Raw genomic sequence first — 20,963 nt, forward strand, 5'->3', positions numbered from 1 at the left:
AATCTACTGCTGGTAGATTTGGGTTGCCATTATAGAACATGAATTATCTTCTATATGTTATATTTCGATAGATTTTTATTGACAGCGTAATATTTTTTTTAGTTCCAATTAATACTCATTTTAACATTGTTTTGTTACTTGCCCCGTGGGATGTAGGCATCTCTGCCCCATGCAGAGATGCCTGCATGGGGCAGTTTCCAGCATCGAGCTAAACCAAGATTTTACAAAGCTAAAGTTTTAAAACTGTAATTAAACAATTCCTAAGGGTTTACGTCCTTTTAATGTACATCAGGTACATTTTTTAAAGTGACCTGAGTTTTCTCTGACGGTATGAAGCAGAGATATGCGCAGCTCTCCCCTTCCCCCGCCTGATCCTGCACACTGCTCATCAGCTTGCTGAAAGAAAGCTACTAAACAATCCCCTGAATAAATTCCCATTTAAATAATAGATGGGTGCACTTTATCCCTTCCATTTCACATTTCTTCACTACTTTCTGATTACACTGATTAAATTAAACTTTTACAAAATGTACTTATATATCAGTATAGCATCAGAAATGCTATAGCTAACAGAAGTAACACTGCAGTAATGACTGCTATATTATTTCATGCATTTTTTTTATTTTTCTTTACGTTTCATGCATTTTCAGTTAATGGTCCGTGCCTATATGACATAGCAGAGAAAGGTTTTTAAGTATGACCCGCAGATTACAGCCAGAAAAATTCTAATTAAATACATTTAATTCCCAGGGTCCCATGAGAAAGAGGAATTTGTGGTAAAAAATTAGAAGAATAGTCCAAAACATTGTAATATTCTCTGACTGGCACTTCTTCTAAAAGCACAAACATCATCCTCAATCATCCTAATGGGCAACACAGAGCTTAGCAGACAGTCAAACATACACCAGACCTGGCTAGAAATGGGGTTATACGGCAGAATTAATAGAGAGTACAGGTCAGATCGTCTTTTAGTGAATCAGCACAAAGGTAACCAACAGCCCGCCCCCGTCCAACCCCCGCTCCCGTGACTACAAATATCCCCACACTGCATCTAATACACACTTTATTAGCCAAACCCTGCTGTGTAATGAAATAACGTTAACACAAAGCAACAGGGCTGTGCATTCAGCAACATATCTGCCCCAGCGAAAGACAATCCTCTTAAATATGTATGCAGACAATAGCGCCGTCACACTAATTGATGTCACGCACTAAATGAATGAAGGTATTAGTCTGATCCTTTTCATGGGAAAAGAACATCCTGCTCGAAACATCTTCATTTTCTCACAGTTTATGAAGGCAAGCTAATGAATGTTTTTACTATAATTAAATTCTGCATGTTCCATTATTGCCTGAACAGGAGAACAGCTTGACAGCTTAATGCGAGCGATCTCTGGGGAGGATTTTTGAAAGAATCAGTCACTAAGACACATCTGTCTGTGTTTTCTTCGGGACAACATACAGTTATTCGAAGAAAGCAACGGTACATGATCAGAATGTACATTAACGTAATACTCTGCAGGTAGGAAAACGAGGGGGCTTTCTTTAAACAGGTTATCTGCCCAATCAGAACCGTTCATTTTTAATCAAATTTAAATGTTCGCTGCCAGTGGATCTGAATCGAGCGCTGCAAAGACCTGATTGGTCGACAGGGGGAATGACATCAATTGCTCCAGCTTTGCCTCTCGCTCCTTAAAACGTTCAAAGAGAATAGATAACTGAACTCAATACATGCTTTCTCTCAAAGAACAAGTTAACTATTTTAAGGTTAACAATTTCAAACTAATGCAGTAAATATAATTATAAGTCACATTTTTTCACCTGAGAAAAGGTGGACTTGCATACTCTTATACGTAAATAACTGCAGTAATGTTAAGGAAAAACAACTTTTTTGCCACATTTGACAACCGTTATTTTCAAATGGGACAACAAATGAAAGCAAACAGAGAAATATGACGCCTGCTTCATGAGAAGAAATCTCGGAAAGTAGAAAAATACTGTATTAGCAGGAGTGTTATGACCCACAGGTGTTTGGCTTTTGTGTCTGTGTTTTGATAATTTCCCAATTGTTTATTTATTTTCTAAAGGTCATGCCATATTCAGGTAATTTCCTTGTGTTTATTACCGTTTGTAAGGTGTTGTCACATTAGTTTGTTCCTTTGTGTTTAGTTTCTTTGTTTATTCTTCGTACATTTGTTTTTATTTCTCTTAGATTTTAGCCATAATTTAGTCTTTCCCTTGGCTTAGTAGTTTTGTTGTCTTAATTCAGCCCTATTTGTGTTAAGGACTCTGCCTCACTTAGTCTCCCTGCTTCCCTTCTACTTCAACTGCTCCACATGATGCCCTGATTAACTCGCCTGCATCCAATGTCATTCTCCACTCCTCCCTCAGTATTTAATCTCGCTGCTTGTTATTGTCCTTTGTTGGAAGCTCCTGGTATGCTGCTTGCTATTCTGTCTATTTCGGTAAATCTTTTATTTATTACTAAAACAGTCATTATGCTCATCTTACATTTCTGATCATTTCAAGCCCCCTTGAATCTGACGCACTTGAATAAAATCTAGTGCAACCAACATCTGTCAAAAATGACATATTTAGTATGCAATTCAATTTCAGTATAAATGCAGCTGTTTTGTGAAGGCCTGAGAGATTTGTTAGATGAAGTCAATGAACAAACAGCATCCTGAAGTCCAAGGGACAGAGCAGTCAAACAAAACTACGAAACATGGAGGCGGCAGTATCATTCTGTGGAGAGGTAAGCCATTCAGAGCGGATTGGAAGTTGGATGGAGGTAAATTCAGGGCAATCATGAAAAAGAAACGCATACAGGCTCCAACAGTCTTGAGACTGGGTGTTTCATTCTAATGGAAATATATATCATTATATTTCCCAACAAAAATGCCGCTCACATTATGGCGGTGATGTTGATGCAGCCCCCAGATGCTGATGTAGGGTCTATTGTTCAACATCAGACCAGCAACTGTCGGCGCGGTAAATTAAGTAACTAAATCACTTTGAATGTTGGCAGCAACTTCATGACAGTCAATTTAATCTAGGTTTTTAAAACAAGTGCAGCTAGCAAAACAGCGTCAAAGAAGACCAGAAGCATCTCTGGGCTTAAACAGAAACAACCATGCTCCTATGTAGCCGTAATTACTGTTAGTCTTGACAACACTACTCTATGTCAGGTAGATGACTCATCGCTAACTAAACCTCCACCGAGGAAAGACAAGTCCGATTAACGATTTTATCCACGTTAACCTTTATTCTCCGCTTTTGCTTCAGTTTGAGCACACACGATCTGCCCAGCTGCCTGGCGGACAGCAGCAGCATCCTGTCTCTTCTCCTTTCGCCTGTCCCCATTAGCATTCACATCAGGGATTGGCCCATTCATAAATGTGGCTGTCCCGGAGTGGGACAGGCAGCGCGCAGGGGGACAAATCCCTCTCCAAGGTCAGCAAGCATCCACAACTGCCGCAGGAAGCCACAATGGCGGAAAAAGCCACGAGGTGCAACGCTGTGTGGCTCCCGTAAACGCCGAGGCAAGCGGGCAGAGCGATGGGCTGCAACAGTCTGTCGTCAACGCGCAGAAGGCCTCGTGAAAACCGAGCAGAAACACCAAAAAAACAACATTAAAGTTTGTGCTTGTAACATGACCAAATGTTAAACGTTTGAAGGCGCTGTATCCAGACAAAAAGGGTTACTTTCGGGGGGAGAGGGAGTGTGTAACTTCCTCTTACTCTGTCTTGTCAAGCAGAAGGTAACGTGGGACGAGTGAGAGCAAATCAAAGCTGCAGCTCCTGCAACTGACCCTGCCTTCCCGCTGTCGGATTGATGCGTGCAGGCAAAATCCGTGAAACACAAAGCGTAAATCGACAGGCAAGATCCAGAACCGATGCGCAACTGCAGAGCAACTCCTGAACCACCTCCAGAGAAAAGAGGACCGTAGAGATATCTGTGTGCCCCAGTGGGCTACAACTCAAAAATCTGGCACCAGATCATTTCGTGAAAACAGTCCCAAAAGATTTAAAGGGTAATAATCGGGTTCCGAAAACCATTTCCGCCTCAGCTGCCAACAAAACAGCATTACTATTCCATTGAGCTTTCTGATGAATGTAAATGAAATACTTGTTCTCCTTTTAGCAAAAGTAGGTGTCTCTCTGGCTGCTTAATGCTCCATTATGTCCCCCAGCTTGTAAATGTTTAATGCTGGCCAACTGAGGCCAGACTCTGGTGAAAGCATTCAGGGCTCACCACAACAACACAGAGACAAGGCCGCACATCATCAGTGATGAGATGAAAGACGATAAAACGCCGTAACAACAGAGATTTACCAAAATGTATTTATACATCTGGATGTGACAGTGGAGGAGGGTAATTAAGAGCCACGCAGTACTCTTAATTTGTAATATTCTAACAAGAGGGGGACATTAGTTATGGAAAACTCCATAAAGAACAAGATTAGCTATAAAACGCTACACTGAAGAGAGGTGATGGTTTATCTTGCTTACAAACACGTATCATTCACCTCCTGATATTCTCTGTTTAATAAGCATTTCTAAAAAAAAAATGGTGCCTTTAGAGCTTTCATATTTCAAGATGTGATGGTATATAAGCTACAGCATCTTGGACAGCAGACAGAAAAAGTGTAAAATGCTAAATAAATTTGAATATTTCAATCCGTTTATTCTGCAGTATTACTTTGTTTAGTTGTTGTGTGTGAAACAAAGACGTAGAATAATTAGACACCATATTTGCTTTGCTGTCCCATACAAATGGTGCATCAGCGTGTCCGGCGTACCGAGGATCAAATTCTGCATGCAAATTCAAAGAATGTAAAAAAAAAAAAAAACATCAGATTTATGGTGCGTTCCTTTTGCCTTCGAGGTCGGAACTAACAAGTTGCAGATTACGTCATCTCCGCCTTTTTGCTTTCCAGTTTCCCTCCGTCGGACAGCAGGAAAAAACATGGACCCTCGCAATGTTGTTAAAACAACAATGACAATAACGCTGTTCTAGGCGGTATTTTGTGCAACTACAGCTGAAACATCCCGTCTGATGAACACTGAAAGGCAGCACCTGTACGACTGACTAAATGTTACATAAATAATAGAGAGCTGCTGCAGACAGGTCATAGTGTGAGGTTTTACTCAATGCTGCTGCAAGTAGCGGCCATCATGAATGCCGATGTAGGGAACCATCCAGCTGCACCGACTTTCTGACTCGTAATACCAGCTTTAGAGGCTTTGAGTTAAAATTTCCAACCTGGAGGTCATGAATCCCGAATACCGAGGACAAATGGACCTCGCTTTTACATTCACTTAATATTCACACCACACAATAAATCTATGTTCATTTTAGTACTACAATGGTCCTTACCAGGACAAATATTAGACAATACTGGCAAAGCTATTATGGTTAAAGTATGCACAGGTTACTTTACCTCTAAAAATACATCAAAGTACTAAACTAATTGTTCTGGTTTTGCAAAAAAATTTTACATTTATGGGGTGAATGTGAAACCCCTAAAAATGGAATAAAACTATTTATAATAATTACAAAAATATATAATTGTCATGGACTATACTGATATTTTGCTAATAAAAGTTATTATAAATAATAGTTGACCATGCTTTTACTGAAGGTCTTGAATGGACAGTTTCAATTACCAACAGTAATTAGCCCACTAGGTAAATTGCACCAGAAAAGCCTTGTGCTGCTAACAACTCAGAGTATTAAAACAGATGTCAGTAGAACAGCTACTGGAACAAAGCTGCTCTACGCAGATTTTTAGGGTATTCCATTAAATTTACACTATATGGCGTACAGTCCGGACGCTACTGTGTCTATGATCAACGGTGTTGTTTAAGTCTGAATGTCATCATTTGCTTATTCTAACTGGAATGCTGGGAGGCTAATAGGAACGTATTAACCATATGAGAAGTCAGCGAATCCCTTTGACCATCCACTGATACTTCATGCGAAAACAACTAATCGTATTTTTTTTTTTACAAAACTTCTGCAGCTAGCTTAGCTGGCCTGGTTAACTTTGATAGTGCAGTTAGCTCAGCTGCAAACGGTGCATTACGCTGTACTCGATAACAGCAGAGATGATAAACAAAGTAATGAGCCACTGATGTTTCATGAGAGACCAACTATTCATATTATTCTTTACAAAACTTATGCAGCTAGCTTAGCTAGCCTGGTTAACTCTGCTAGTGCAGTTAGCTTAACTGCAAAGCTGCAAATGGTGCATAAGGCTGCACTCTGTTCATACTTGAAAAACAGATTTTCTAAACTGCCAGGTAGAATAAGAAGAACGTCCCGTCTGGTTGGAATAGCAACTTGGAAAAACTTGGAAGAGGCCCCAGTTTAATGTATAATATTGCTGCCATGCAGGTTTATGGAGAAGGGTCTGGTTATCTTTATGATCACTTCTGACTGTTTGTTTTGATTTTATCACATTAAATCAGCAGGACAGAAAAATACATTACATTGGCAGCTACTGACTAGTAGTTAAGGTATACCAAGGAGTTAATAAGTTTCTAAACAGCATAGGTTTCCTAAGTAATTCTACAGTTTAAATCCTTTCAATGTTCAACATTATGTAAATATATTAACAGTATAGAAATCAAATGAAGTTGCATTCAGATGCTGGACAACATTAAATGTTTGTTTAAACTCACTTAATGAAAATAGGTCCTTCAAATATGTCCTGAGACGAGCTTCCTGAATGAGGGCTAACACTTTTATTTTCTACTTAAAACAAAGACCAACATAGGTGGTTTAGAAATATGCCTGGGCACAGATGACTGACGTTGCTTTCAAGGTCTACACAACTTTCTCCCTGACCTGGTAATTCTTGGACTGTGTTCGTTTATGTTCTCTAAACAAACCTTTGAGGCCCTCATAGAACATTTGACACCCTTCTGAGAAAAATTCACTCGCCGTTGGACTAGATTTCCTAATAAAGCGACTTCTGAAGACAGTTCGTTCCACTGGATTTCATTGATCAGAGTAAAGGAAGATAAAAACAAAAGTATGCCACAATTAGTAGAAATGTATCTTTTGCCTCTGTTGAAAAAAAAAACCATGAGGTGGCCACCACAATGTTTCACAATTGGTACGGTGCCCACAGGGTCACTCAAAATCCTAATAAACTACAGCAGAAGTTGGTGGTTGCAATGTGACAAAACACATGAAAGCTTAAGAGCTAGGAGTAGATTTTTAAGACGCCGTACGCCCCTAGAACAAACAGGTTATGTGGCACACTCAGATAGAGACATCACTGCTCAGCCAGTCGCCCTATTTAGGTCGCAGGAGCAGCCCACTATTAAACAAAGGACACAGAAACGGGGAGTGCTCGGTGTGAATCAATAGGGATCAACTTCCTGGTATCGCTGCTGCCCGTCCCTCAGAAAAGACCGGAGATCAATGGAGATGTGTGTGGTTGACAAGGATCTAGAGAGGTAGGACGCCGTGGCTTATGTGTCCTTCTTCTCACTTAAACACATCACTGGCTAAGATCAGTCTTCCCTGTTTGATATAAAGAGTGTGTGGGGCATGGGGATTGGAGTACCGATGGAGCAGTGAAAGCAGGGTCAGAGGAGGAAGGAACATGCACAGGGAGAAATAAAAAGAGGTTTTAGGAGAAACGTCGGAGCAGGCAGATAAGAGCCGCTGAGTTCCACCGACTCTGTGATTACTTAGTCATGCAGGTGCCTTTCAAATCCACAAATATTACCAAGGAGGATCTTGGGTGCAGACACCTGCGCTGCCAGTTCATTAATCTTGTCAAATGATAATGAGTTATGAAAAAGCGCGGATATTTTGGTCTCGTGCAGAGATAATGTCGGGCGGGCCCTGAGACAGTTTCTTCTCGGAGAGATCCAAAATGAAGATAGCACTGTCGGGGTAGCTGGAGGGGTCTTTCCCGGAGACAAGTAGATTTTATTTGATTAAAAAGGTGACTTTTTTTTTTTTGCATCATTTCAGATCATTATTATTACAGTAATTACAACAAACAAGGCAGACGGTTGAGTGAACTGCAATTTTCTCATCCTACGTGGACGTTTTGACAGTAACAGTGCCTGGCTACTCTGTGGGGGTAGCCATGCTGAACAGCTGGAGGAGTTCCTGTAGCTACAGACCTTTCTAAGACAATTACCCAATTTCTTGAGCTCTGTTTCCTACAGAAAACCCTACGTAATGTTCTTCAGTAAAGCTGAGCTTAGAAAACACCTGAACAACAGTAAAACAACCAATAATGCAACACACGGGTAAAGATAGTTGTTGCAGGTGTTGGCATATTCTATTCACATTTAGACCCCCTACCTTTAAACTTGACTTCATTTTTACTTTATATATTGGCTATTATGATCTTCTTTGTGAAAAAACAACTGACTAATTGTTTTTTTTTATATGATATAGCGACACTTATATTGGCTCAAACTGAAATTTGCAACCAAATAAATACCAAAGTGATCCGCAGTCATAGGAGGGGAATGGGGCGGTTAATGAACGTCTACTGGTGACTATATTAACAAATGTAGCTTTTGTGAATATTTACCCTGTAGACTGAAGGCCTAGATTGTTTGGAAATGTTTCTGCAATTGTTTCCAGATTGAGGAAATGCAACAACTACTTCTGTAAAGCAGCTCTGTGTAAGTTTTGACCCAAGTGTTAGCTATACTTGAGATATATCAAATTATATTTCAGGTCAATATATAGCACTTGGCGATGTAACCTATGTAACTTGAGAGGGTAGGATCCGTCGCTCTACGTCACATGACCCATTCTAGGTCAAGGCAGTCTGAGTAACGACAAAACAAAACAAAACAGATATGACACTTACCTGACCAGACATATTTTTTGGTTCTCTGATATAGGATTTAATCTAGAAGGGTGAATGTGGCCTTGTCTTTACAAGTAACTTCATGACTTATCAGTCTGCCGGTCCAAACTGGTCTGCTATCGGATTCCAAAACACGGAGGGAGACTGTTTAATTTTGCGACAGTGCAGTGTTGCCACTGGCCTTCAGGGGCACCAGACCTGGAAGTTACAGGTCTAGTGCCCCTAGTGGCTAAAGGTTACATAGTGCTGCTTTAAGGTCACTGCTGACGTTTTTCCGCCTCAGCTAGAAGTATACCTGCATGTTAAAGAGCAGCAAACTGCCAAGACTCATCCTTTTACTGAGGTGACCGAACATTCTGATTATCATTGCTTCAACTGCATTTAATGAGCTGCATCCAGGCTACTACCTTGCTTCTTAAAGCTTGTGGAAACAGCAAAGGTGCACTCAGTTTTTCCATCCATCCATCTTCTTCCGCTTATCCAAGGTCAGGTCGCGGGGGTTAGTAGGGAGGCCCAGACTTCCCTTTCCCCTGCCACTAGGTCCAGCTCCTCCGGGGGAACCCCAAGGCCTTCCAAGGCCAGCTAAGAAACATAGTCCCACCAGCGTGTCCTGGGTCTTCCTCTGGGTCTCCTCCAAGTGGGAGCATTTCCATTTGGCTTCATTTGTTTATTTTAAAAAAAATTAGATCTGTATTTTGTATACTAGCACTTGATTTCAAATAATTTAAGAAACTATCGAAAGCTGGATCCTTTTTTTATCGTGTCTTGAGAAATTGACAGCTGGAGATAGGCACCAGCACCCCTTGCGACCCTACAAGGGATAAGCATGTTGGAAAATGGATGGATGGAAACAATTATTTAAACTATGTGGACCAATACTGCAAAAGCGACAAACGTGGCTTTAAATGAGCTTGTAGCTTGAAGGAAAACCAAAATCAGCATGTATTGTATTTCTTTCAATGTGCCTTACAGTATTAAACTAATTTATAAAAGCCAAATTTTCTGCTTTCAAACAAACAGTACTCTGAAAGGAACAGAACTTTAATACATGAAGGCCACAGACGGCAGGAAATGTAATTTTTTGGAGACTAAAAAGACAACTAGAAACTTACCTCGAGTACTTTTTAAATAATTATCTGGGCAAAATATTTGTACTAAACTAAAAACGTTTTTTAACAAAAAATGTTCTGTTTCTATCCTGTGTGGAAAGTAATTCATGTTTCCTGTTATAGCTAGATGATTAAGTTTTAAAGATCACTATCTTTATCTGGTAAATAAGGCGGAGATTAATCATGGGTAGACAGAAACTGAACAGAACCGCACACAGTATGTGATCTGTATCTCTGACAGGCTGGTCTGCAGTACAGGGGCCCCGCGGGGAACTGTGCAGGCACTGTTCCTGTTCACCTTCTACGCTGCAGACTTCTCCGTCAACTCCTCAGGGTGCCATTCTTTAGAAGTTTTCAGATGACTCTGCAATAGTCAGCCTCATCACAGGTGAGGAGTACAGACAGTGAACACAGGACTTTGTAGACTGCTGCCAGCGGAACCATCTCGGGCTCAGCGCAGGAAACACAGTGAAGCTGGGGGTGGGTTTCCGCAACTGCAGACCCACCACACCGACGCCGGTGAACTTCCACGGAACTGACATTGAGACAGTGGACTCTTATAAGTACATGGGTGCTCACCTGAACAATGAACTGGAACTGGAGTCACAACACTGAGGCTCTTCCCAGGAAAGGTCAGAGCAGACTCTACCTGCTAAGAAGGCAGAGATCTTTAGGAGTGCAGACCTGGAGACCTTCTTTGACTCTGTGGCACCAGCCGACTTCTATGGCAGTGGTCCCCGGGGCCCCTGCCCTGCATATTTTAGGTGTCTGGTCCAAACTGGTCTGCTATCAGATTCCAAAACACGGAGGGAGACTGTTCCACGCCGTATATTATTGGAGCAGCAGCTTATCTACAGCTGAGAGGAAGCAGTTAGATAAGCTCAACAGGATACCCGACTCTCTCCCAGCACGCCTCCTCGACCCGGTGCAGGTGGTGGTAGACAGAAAGTCTCCAGCAAGACGAACATCCCTGTTGGACAGCGTCTCTCACCCCATGCATGAAGCAGTTGCAGAGCTGGAGAGCTACTTTAGTGACAGACTGCTGCACCTTGGACGCACAAAGGAGCGTTATCGCGGATCCTTCCAGCAGCTGTTAGACATTTTAATCAGCACTGCACCCAACATATTACGACATATTCTACATTGAACTGGGGCCTCTACCAAGTCTTTCCAAGTTGCTTCTCCAACCAGACGGGATGTTCTTCTATTTCTACCTGGCAGTTTAGAAAATCTGTTTTTCAAGTATGAACAGAGTGCAGCCTTATGCACCATTTGCAGCTAAGCTAACTGCACTAGCAGAGTTAACCAGGCCAGCTAAGCTAGCTGCATAAGTTTTGTAAAAAATAATATGAATAGTTGTTCTCTCATGAAACATCAGTGGCTCATTACGTTTTTAATCACCTCTGCTGTTATCGGCACTGCTTTTCCATCTCTTGTTGTTCTTTATTCATAGATAGACATACACATTTTGTACATTTTTAAAATCACCCTACTCACTGGCACATTTCTTGAGTGTGATATTTCAATAACTAATAACTGCATAGTTTTTTCTTGTGTTGTAAATTTGCTCTTTGCTGCTGGTACACCCGAATTCTCCCCTGTGGGACAATAAAGGATCCTCTTATCCTATTCTAACTTCACAGCTTTTATCATCAACCAGAACTGTAGATGTCTTCTTGACACAAACAAAGAGTCAACAAAAATGTTATTCTTATTTATAGAAAGTAACCAGAGATGTGTATTTTTTTTTCTCTTAAGCTATTTGGCTCACATTAGGGCTGCAGCTAGCAAATATTTTAGCAATCAAACATTGAATTACGTTTTTCAGTTTAGTCGCACAGCACATATGTACATGTGCTAAAATGAACATGAGAACAGACCTTCTGACTGGTTTACAGTGAAATCAGTGGGACATTTACATCTTTGTCCCTGACCCGTCAGATTGGTTCCTTGGTCTTGGTGAGGCAGTTCGTTCATTAATATCCTGTAACAAACAGCTGGAAGATTAAATTATATACAGGAAGACTATTAAATAATGAAGTGATTACTGAAGGCAAAGAGCTGCAGGGGATTTTATTTAAGGGTTTCGGATAATCGGGGCAAAAGACAAATGCGGTGATATTGAGTGACACCTAGGTGGACTGTCCTAATTAAGAAATTTACAAAGGCTGTAAATTTGAGTGAGAGGAGGTTGTACTTATGCGTTTCTTGCTTTTTTTGGTCTATCCTGAAAGTACACGTCTGAAGGGAATCATAGTAAAGGGGCTCTTTACAAATGAACGGCAAACTTTTCAGGTGCTTTCCTGGTAGATTTTTTTTTGTAAACGATTTATCATTTCAATTTCACCTTTATGTTTAAGTACAGTAAAGCTTGTTGAGCGGAGGTCTTCAACGTCAGCCCTCAAGGTCCGGTGTCCTGCAACTTTTGTGCGTCTCTGCTTCAACACACCCGAGTCAAACAATCGGATCGTTCGCAGGACTCTGGAGAATTTGACTGCAAACTGAGGAGCTTATTCAGCCATTTGTTTCAGGTGTGGTGGGCCAGGGACTCATCTAAAAGTTCTAGGACACTGGAGCTCGAGGACTGGAGTTGGAGAACCCTGATGCAGAGGATTTCTTTGTAATAGTGTCAGCCCTAGTCTGCTCCTCAGAAAGCAATGATGCCATAGTCATGTCTGAGATGTGTCCGTTTTACCTGTATTGGGTTATCACATCTCTGCAAGAGAAACCACGCTTCATTTGAAAAGGCTCAACAGTAGCCGGCTTTGTTAATGTCAGAAGCTTCATTGTTTTCTGATGTTGACAGCTTGGAAATACTTCTGCTTAGCGCTTCAATCCTGCTTTCTGAATGTTCTGTCAGCATGAATGAATGAATGAATGGCGGGCGTCCAGAGTCAGATGATGGAGGATCCCATTGCGAGGAACGGCAACACCGGCCGTGTTCGCCGTGTGATGTTTCACCTCAGGCTAGAGGAATCAAAGCACCACCTGCGGACCGGCGGAGATGCTCCCACTCAACAAAAAACGCCTCTCTCCGTGTCAGGGAGGCTCACTCGAAATGTCAGAGATCGTCCCCCTGGCAAACGCTTTCCATGAGTGAGACAATAAGGCGCGGCTCGGTTGCTTTACTGTTTTCACACTTTGCAGCTCGGCGGGGGCCCTGATCTTACACGGAAAACACACAAATCCATCTGAGCCAACTTAAACTGCTAACCCTCTCCAAGGCAGGTAGCCATTAACTCCACCAGAGCTCCGCATTATCGTTTGAGTCATGCTGCTCTTTCTGTAACACATAAAGGCCCCAAGAAAACCTATAATCAACGAAGGTGAAGGATAATGGTCACTGTTAAAGAAATTAGCTGCGTGACTAAATGACTGTTTTCCCTACAAATGCCAAGGTGAGCATAGAGAATGGACCTGAGGTTGCCTGAGGATAAAAACATGAAATCATGCTCAGGGGATACCATCGAGCACAGGAAAACAGAGAGCATGATGGAAAAGACGGTATCTGGTTTCTCAGGAATCAAAAGAAAATCAAACCTCAGCCTCCAAGAAACAAGTGGGATGTTTTCTGGTTATAAACACATTAAATACACACGTTAAACCCACTTCTACTGCTTCAATAAAGCCTGGTGCTTTGAATTTCATCCGAATCAGTGGACTGTTCTGGCTTGTGAAAATGTTCCTACTTCTTCCCCATTTAGTGGTGTTACCAACAGACATGAAGGTATTTAATTGGGCTTTAATATGATCACGAATCCTGTAGAAACTGAAGAGCTCCACAGCACCGGTGGCAGAATCTGCTGAGAGCACTAGCTGTGCATGTGGAAGAAGACGCTTCACTCAGATGGTGCGTGGCAGAGAAGCAACGGTGCACATTGGCCTGAACGTACCATCCCCAAGGTGAAACATGGCGGCGCCAGCATCATTCTGTGGGGATGCTCTTCAGCGTGGGAGGAGCTAAGCGCAATGGAGGAAACGTATTGGAGGCCGGAGTGGAGGATCACCTCCCAGCAAGAGAATGACTGTAAACATCCAGCCAGAGCTACAGTGGTATATACAGTCCAGACCTAATTGCAATCGAGTATCCATGGCTGAGTTTGAAAACAGATGTTTAGAGACGCTCTGACTGAGTTTGAGTTATTTTACATAAAAAAAGCGCAATAATTTTAGTTTAGATGTGCAAAGCTGGTAGCCATGCTCCATTACTGTTGATTTGAGTGGGCTGCATAGAAGCATTGCACACTTTCTTCTCAAATTTCCTATCTGACAAACAGACCCGGCTCATGATGCTACCACGGCCATGATTTACAGCGGTGGGGTGCATCATTACCCTTCAGCTTCCCAAATATCCCCTACTTTGTGTTGGCGGAACACACAAAATGCCAAAGAAATAAATCAAAGATTGATCAAGTGTCCCATTTCAAAGGATGGGAATGCTTTTGCAAGGCTCTGTATCCTAGAGAGGCTCGAAAAATCCAAACACCGTACAAACGCACGCAAAGTGGAACAAAACCTAAGGCAAATTATCAGTTTTTTGTTTGCGTGTTGTTGTTGTTGTTTTTTTAAGTCTTTGCGCCCGTGCAACGTGCATCCGCTCCTAGTCGGGTGAATGGAGGCCATCTGGGATTGGCCAGGGCTTCTGTGAATGGAGCCGGGCTAGCGCCATTCAGCAGCAGCAGCAGCAGCAGCAGCAGCCTGGCGCTGTCCGCGGTGCTGAACACAGCTGTAGGCAAATCAAACAAGCCCGGAGGAGACGGGCAGCCTGGCGATGTGCAAACACACATAAAAAAAAAAAAACACACTTCCGGCACATTAGGCAGGGAAACCACCTCTTGACTTTAATGAAACTGCACTCGATGTGGAGTAGGGCGGCCGCGATGAACACCTGTCGGACTGCGACAGCACGCACAGGGCTCAGAGGGCTGTTTGCACAAGCCGTCAGCCTTATTGTAAAGGCGCTGTTATGTCAGGAGGGGGGGGGGGGGGGGGGGGGGGGGGGGGGGGGGGGGTTTGGGGTTCGGGGTGGGTGTGTTGGGGTTAGCGCTTGGGGGGGTAGCGCTTATCGCGCAAATCGATGGTAGATTATGCGCAAAAAGAGGGATCCACTAGCGGGGCCTCCGTCTGCACATCAGCACGGGGCCCTATATACAACGAGGAGGATGAATGAGACGGGAGTCTCCTTGGATCTGACATCCGTCTCCATGGCAGACAGGAGCAGGAGGACCAAAACTGGCATCTATCCGGCCCAAATCAACAGATGGCCAACCACCATCACCCCCCCCCCCCCCCCCCTCCCCTCCCCTCCTCCTCCTCCTCCTACCCTCCTCCATCCCCTCCCTCCACCTACCTTGCACTGCTCCATGCACGTCCTCACCGAATAAGCCCCTGGCTCGTATTTCTGAGTCAGGAGCTCAAAGTCCTCGTATTTCTCCTGGGCGTGCTGGTCGTAGCGCTGGTACGCCTGGACGCAGTCGCTGCATCGCGTCGCGTCGCCCTCCTCCAGCGCCCGGACGCTGCAGTTCAGGTTGTCCGGGCTCACCGAGCCGTCGAACAGGTCCAGCAGGGAGTAGGAGTTACAAAAGGACAAGTACAAGTCCGCTCATGTTAGCGACGCGCGGCCCCTGGTTGTCGGAGAGGCCCCGGCACAGGTCGTCCGCATCCGCGAAGGCGAAGCAGTCGCCGGACGAACTGTCCCGGTGGCGAGTTTCGAGGCGCCACAGATGTTTGGTGGAGTTTCCTAGAAAAATAGCGTGGGGGCTCTCTGTGAGGGGAATGTGCGCCGAGTGGGTGCGGGGGGAGTGGAGGTGGGAGGACGCGAACTTGTCCGGGGTCCGGGCCAGCCTGGCCTCGGCGCAGAACCACAGGCGATCAGAGAGGAGGACGGTGAGGAACAGGGAGAGATGCCAAGGACAGTCGCCATCTCTGCGCCCTCTCGGAGTCGGTGAATGGCTTTTGGTGGTCACGGGGGGGCTCTAGCCAGATTTGGAAGCCGTCGTCGTCTTCTTGCTGCCAACACGTCCCAGCACCCCTGGTCATATTTTGGGAACCGGCCGACTCCACCGTGGGGCTCCTCTGCCGCAACAGTCATGGACGTCGGGAGCAGATCGCGTTTTCCTCCCCTCAAGAGTCGGCTAGTGGGTTGTCCCGGCTTTCCGTCGCGATCAGCGGTAAATCCCATCCAAAGGAGCGTGGGCCGGGTGGGAAATCAGACTCCTGCGACCGCGGGCCGCATCCTCCATGGCTGTCCTCCCGTCCGCCCCGTGCTGCCGCGCGGCGCCGCTCCGCTCCGCTCCTCTGCGTAGCCGCGACTCCGCTGTGAGAAACACTCGCCGACGCGCTTACGTTTTCCCCGGCCTCGGTCGCGCGCGGACAAGGGCGCTATCGTCTTCCAACATGGCGAAGGACTGTTGCCTTTTTGCGTCAGCGGATGGGGCCTAGCTACCGCCTGCCACAGACGTCTTTTTTCTTATCCAAGCCCTCGCCGTCTTCATCAAGTTGCCGCCATGTCCGCCAAGAGACGGTGTGTGTTTGCAGCAGCCTGCGTCAAGTCCGCAACGACGCGCAGCCTCACTTCCGGTTGTAAATGTCAAAATAAGATCTCACAGGTTGCCGTTTGTCTCCTTTTTTTTCCTGCCTTGGGGCTCCTGGTGGGGTAATTTCACTGAACATGAGTTTCTAGACTCAACCCTTGAGAGCCTTTTAAAACTTGTGATTTCAATTTTGCTTTTAAGGTGATTTATTGTGTTTTTGTTTTTATCATACTTTGGGAACTGTTTTTAACCCTCTGCTATTGTAGCACTTAGAGATTTTATTTGAAATGTACTGTGCATTATAAATGAAATGTATTATTGGTATTATTAGTTATTATGTTCATTAAAACAAAATGTACTGTTTTAAAGAATCAGAGACGTATGAATACATTTATCTTTTCCTATATTTAACAACTGTTAAATAACAGTTGTTAAATATTGATTTTGGTGATTAAACTCTCACAAAGCGTATATTTTTCTATGCATGTAAATCAGACTTTTGCAGGGAGAGAATGGAAGTTCTAGTATCCGAACCTTAAGGGATCAAAAATGAATTAACTAGATTTTTTTTCCATGCATCGTATGGAAATTGATCAATTTATGTTACAAAAAATATCTTCACCTAAAAAGCACAATAACTTGACGTTTGGAAATAACTTGAACAGGAGGAAAATGTCAAGCAAAATTAAAAGCTGAATTTGCAATGGTGCTATATTCGATAAGTCCGCTCTGAATGGGAGTCAGCGGTACATAACGTTTAGAAAGGACACAGAGTGCTCTACTGTGTCAAAAAGATGAAAGTAGAACATAACGATCATACCCCAAGGTGTACAAATTTGTTAAATATGCAATTTGTATCAACAAAGTTAAAGTTATGCAAATATAAAATCTGAAACTAACAAATATTGTCTAGGCTTTAAATTGTCTTAAAGAAGTTTAAACTGCAGGCACATATGAGCGAATAGCTAAACTGTTTTGGAAAGTGAAAATTCGTATTTCCAAGAAAACCCTACTATGTGGCTCTGTTTTAAAGCCCCCAAGTTATCAATGTTGACGATGCAGCTGGGCTAATCATATTACGTGGCGACGTAACAAAAATATGCAAACCGAATTTTGTCGACTGTTTTACAGCGGATCAAATTTTCAGATTTCACACGTCAGGACAATCTGTGCTTTTTCGGTCCCCCGTTCGTTCCCTTTTATTGTGAAGGTCCCGCCGCCCGACATCCGCCGTCGTCTCCCGCAATCCCGTGAACCTGACGAAGCTTCTCCCACTCTGACGTTATGCGCGCGCGCAGCAGTCGCTGCATCCCGTCTTTCAAGGGCGCATCAAGCCAGAGCGACTGCGCTAAAATGTTCCCACAAAGACTGGAGCTGAAACTTCGCAATTAAAATCCCGTTTCTCGTTCGCTCCGCCGTTACGGAGCCGGAGGGGCGGGAGAGAAAATCCAGGAGAAGGAAAAACGTCGCCGAACGCAAAGCCGAGGCTCTGTGCGAGACAAAAGCGCAGAGAAACATTTCCCTTGGCGCTGGAGTTCAGCACAGCTGTTTTATTTTGTTACAGCGCTCCAGCAGATGCGGTTCTGTCGGCACATGGCGGCTGTCTTAACAGCAGCTTGCACAGGTTTGGTGCTCACCTGGGTCATTTTCTTTCCATTCTTCTCTTTGTACTCATTACCAAATCTGCTGATTGCCATTTCTGCATCGCCCTCTGCTACTTGGCTCCCATTTACTGCCCAGATGTCAGTATTATTATCTGTATCTACATTTTGATCAAGCTATAAACACAAGCTTTTATGTGTTTTAGTGGCATTAATCAGAGAAGCACCCAAGGGGGGGTCACGGTGACTCTGGAGGAACTGCAGAGATCCACAGCTCGTGTGGAGGAATCTAAAAAGCAGAACGAGGGGCTTGACACTTACACCCTGAAATGGTCATCCCCAGTGTGAAGCATGGCAGAGGCAGCGTCATGCTGTGGGGATGTGATTTTTTGGGTATTTTTTTACAACAGAGACAAGAAAGCTGTGCTTCAGAAATGAGGCAATCTTTGTGTTACGATTGTGTTGTGTGCGCGTAGGTTTCCTCCGGGCGCTCCGGTTTCCTCCTACCACTAAAGACATGCTGGTCAGGTCAGCCGTCAGTGGAGACGCGCCCCATCGCAGGGGCTCAGGCTGACCCTCCATCTGATCTGCGTCATTTCGTTGCATGTAGCTTGTATCCTTTATTAAAGGGACATGGAGACGTTTGCAGGGCTCTGTAACTGGGTCACGTCAAAAGAACCTTTACGTGGAGCAGGCTGGGTTTCACGAGTCCATCCGTCCGTCTTCTTCCGCTTATCAGGGGTCGGGTCGCGGGGGTAGCAGCTTCAGTAGGGAGGCCCAGACGTCCCTCTCCCCAGCCACTTGGGCCAGCTCCTCAGGAGGAATCCCAAGGCGTTACCAGGCCAGCAGAGAGACATAGTCCCTCCAGCGTGTCCTGGGTCTTCCCCTGGGCCTCCTCCCGGTGGGACGTGCCCGGAACACCTCACCAGGGAGGCGTCCAGGAGGCATCCTGACCAGATGCCCGAGCCACCTCAACTGGCTCCTCTCGACGTGGAGGAGCAGCGGCTCTACTCTGAGTCCTCCCCGGATGACTGAGCTCCTCACCCTATCTCTAAGGGAGAGCCCAGACACACTACGGAGAAAACTCATTTCAGCCGCTTGTATCCGGGATCTCGTTCTTTCGGTCACGACCCAAAGCTCGTGACCATAGATGAGGGTAGGAACGTAGATCGACCGGTAAATCGAGAGCTTGGCCTTTTGGCTCAGCTCTCTCTTCACCACAACGGATCGGTACAGTGCCCGCTTCACAGCAGACGCTGCACCAATCCGCCTGTCGATCTCCCGCTCCATCTTCCCCTCATTCATGAACAAGACCCCAAGATACTTGAACTCCTCCACTAGGGGCAGCACATCCTCCCCAACCCGGAGAAGGCACTCTACCCTTTTCCGGTTCACGAGCCCAGCTGCGCTTAAGTGCTGGGTCTTCACGATTGTTTCACAGCTGGAACTTCAGGAGCTTCAATATTTCAGCTGAGCGCAGGCAGCTGCCGGTTGGCGTCCCCAAACCGAGACCCGCCCCCAGCCGGCCCAGCGAAGCCCTGTTATCCCCTTTGGAGTGTTTTTGTGAAGCCGCGCGCTCCGTCAGTGGATCCTCGGCTCTGATGGAAGCTCTTTCAGAGGGCCCAACAGTCGGGGCTTGTCAAGGCTTCACACTCGCAAACGCTACGCGGGAATAAGCACTGGTTGAGCACCTCTAATTAAGGCCTGTCACTCAAACGCTCACTCTGAAACACCTAGAAATAGTCCAGAGTGGGCGACGGATTACAGAGTACTTACTGGACCACATATTTAATAAGCGCCAATTTTTCCTTCACTCTTTCAAACTTCTTTCGACTCGAGCGTTTTTTTTTTTTCATGCTCTGCTAAAAGCCAGCCTAAACCGTGACGCCACGCTACACTGGCAGGTGCCGACGGCTGCGGCAATTCCACCCAATAATTCTCGGGGGCGACCGCAGGCGGCCTACCTTGCACCCAAGGGGCGAAGCCGATGAAGGTTACAACAGAGAACCGGGTCCCGAGACGCGCTGGTGACATTTCTGAAGATAGAAACAAGCCCTGTGGCGGTCGAGGGACTCTTCCTGTCGGCTCGAGCGCGCGCCGGAGAGCCGAGGCTGAAGCCGGTTCCTTTACGGCGATGTCTCTGTGAAGGTGCCACCCGAAGGGAGAACGATTAGAAAAAAAGCTTGTTTAGGAGAAAGCGAAGAGTGTTGGTGGCACGACTTCAGCTTGGAAAACTTCCAGAACAAAGTCGACGTCAATGACGAGACGTAAGAGGGGCCGTTTGGCTGCAAGGAGAAGATCAAACAGCACATCAGCACAGACACCTTCATATTTTCAGGCCCGGTGGTGGAGGAGTGATGGTTCTGGTATCCTGTATCGGATACCCGTTCACTGGCACCAACCCCGGAACGATTCGTAAAAAAATGATCTTACGCCGAAACGTTTTTACAAATCAACCTTTAATTTTAGCTCCTTTACACAGTGGCGGTATAATCTTTTCTAAAACAAGACGACATTAGCAATTAGTAGTGATGATATGTGTAGATTGAACATCCCTTGAATATTTTCAGATCTTGTATAAAGTATTTAGCTTGGAGTTTGTCTATTAAAAGTGAGAAAATCAGTTTACTTAAAAAAACTCGAGGAAAAAAAAAAAAAAATCACATAAATGTTCCAATGTTCTCAGTTTAAACAGAATAGCTCACCCACATTTACGATTTTAAGGTTCATTTTAAAGTACCGGCCGTTTCTCCGTCCTCCGGATAAAACATCAACGGGCGCGTTTGGTTTATTCCCTCGGCAGACTAAAAGCCTGGGTTCATTTAGGATTTAAATCCATCCTAGATCAACCCTTAAGTTGATTAAA

The 20,963-nt window shown here is 44.7% G+C and overlaps 1 protein-coding gene across 1 annotated transcript in view; it reads right to left on the reverse strand.

Moving 5' to 3' along the window:
* LOC118556247 (transmembrane protein FAM155A-like) overlaps positions 1–16,027 on the reverse strand; it is a 31,769-nt gene extending 15,742 nt beyond the window's left edge. Inside the window, 3 exon segments of the mRNA XM_036128226.1 lie at positions 15,314–15,562; positions 15,564–15,860; positions 15,862–16,027. Coding sequence (XP_035984119.1) covers positions 15,314–15,562; positions 15,564–15,860; positions 15,862–16,002 — 687 coding nt within the window. The 5' untranslated portion in view covers positions 16,003–16,027.
* Positions 16,028–20,963: the final 4,936 nt, after the last annotated feature.

The sequence above is a fragment of the Fundulus heteroclitus genome, chromosome 24 (genome assembly GCF_011125445.2).
Source record: "Fundulus heteroclitus isolate FHET01 chromosome 24, MU-UCD_Fhet_4.1, whole genome shotgun sequence".
Classification (NCBI taxonomy): domain Eukaryota; kingdom Metazoa; phylum Chordata; class Actinopteri; order Cyprinodontiformes; family Fundulidae; genus Fundulus; species Fundulus heteroclitus.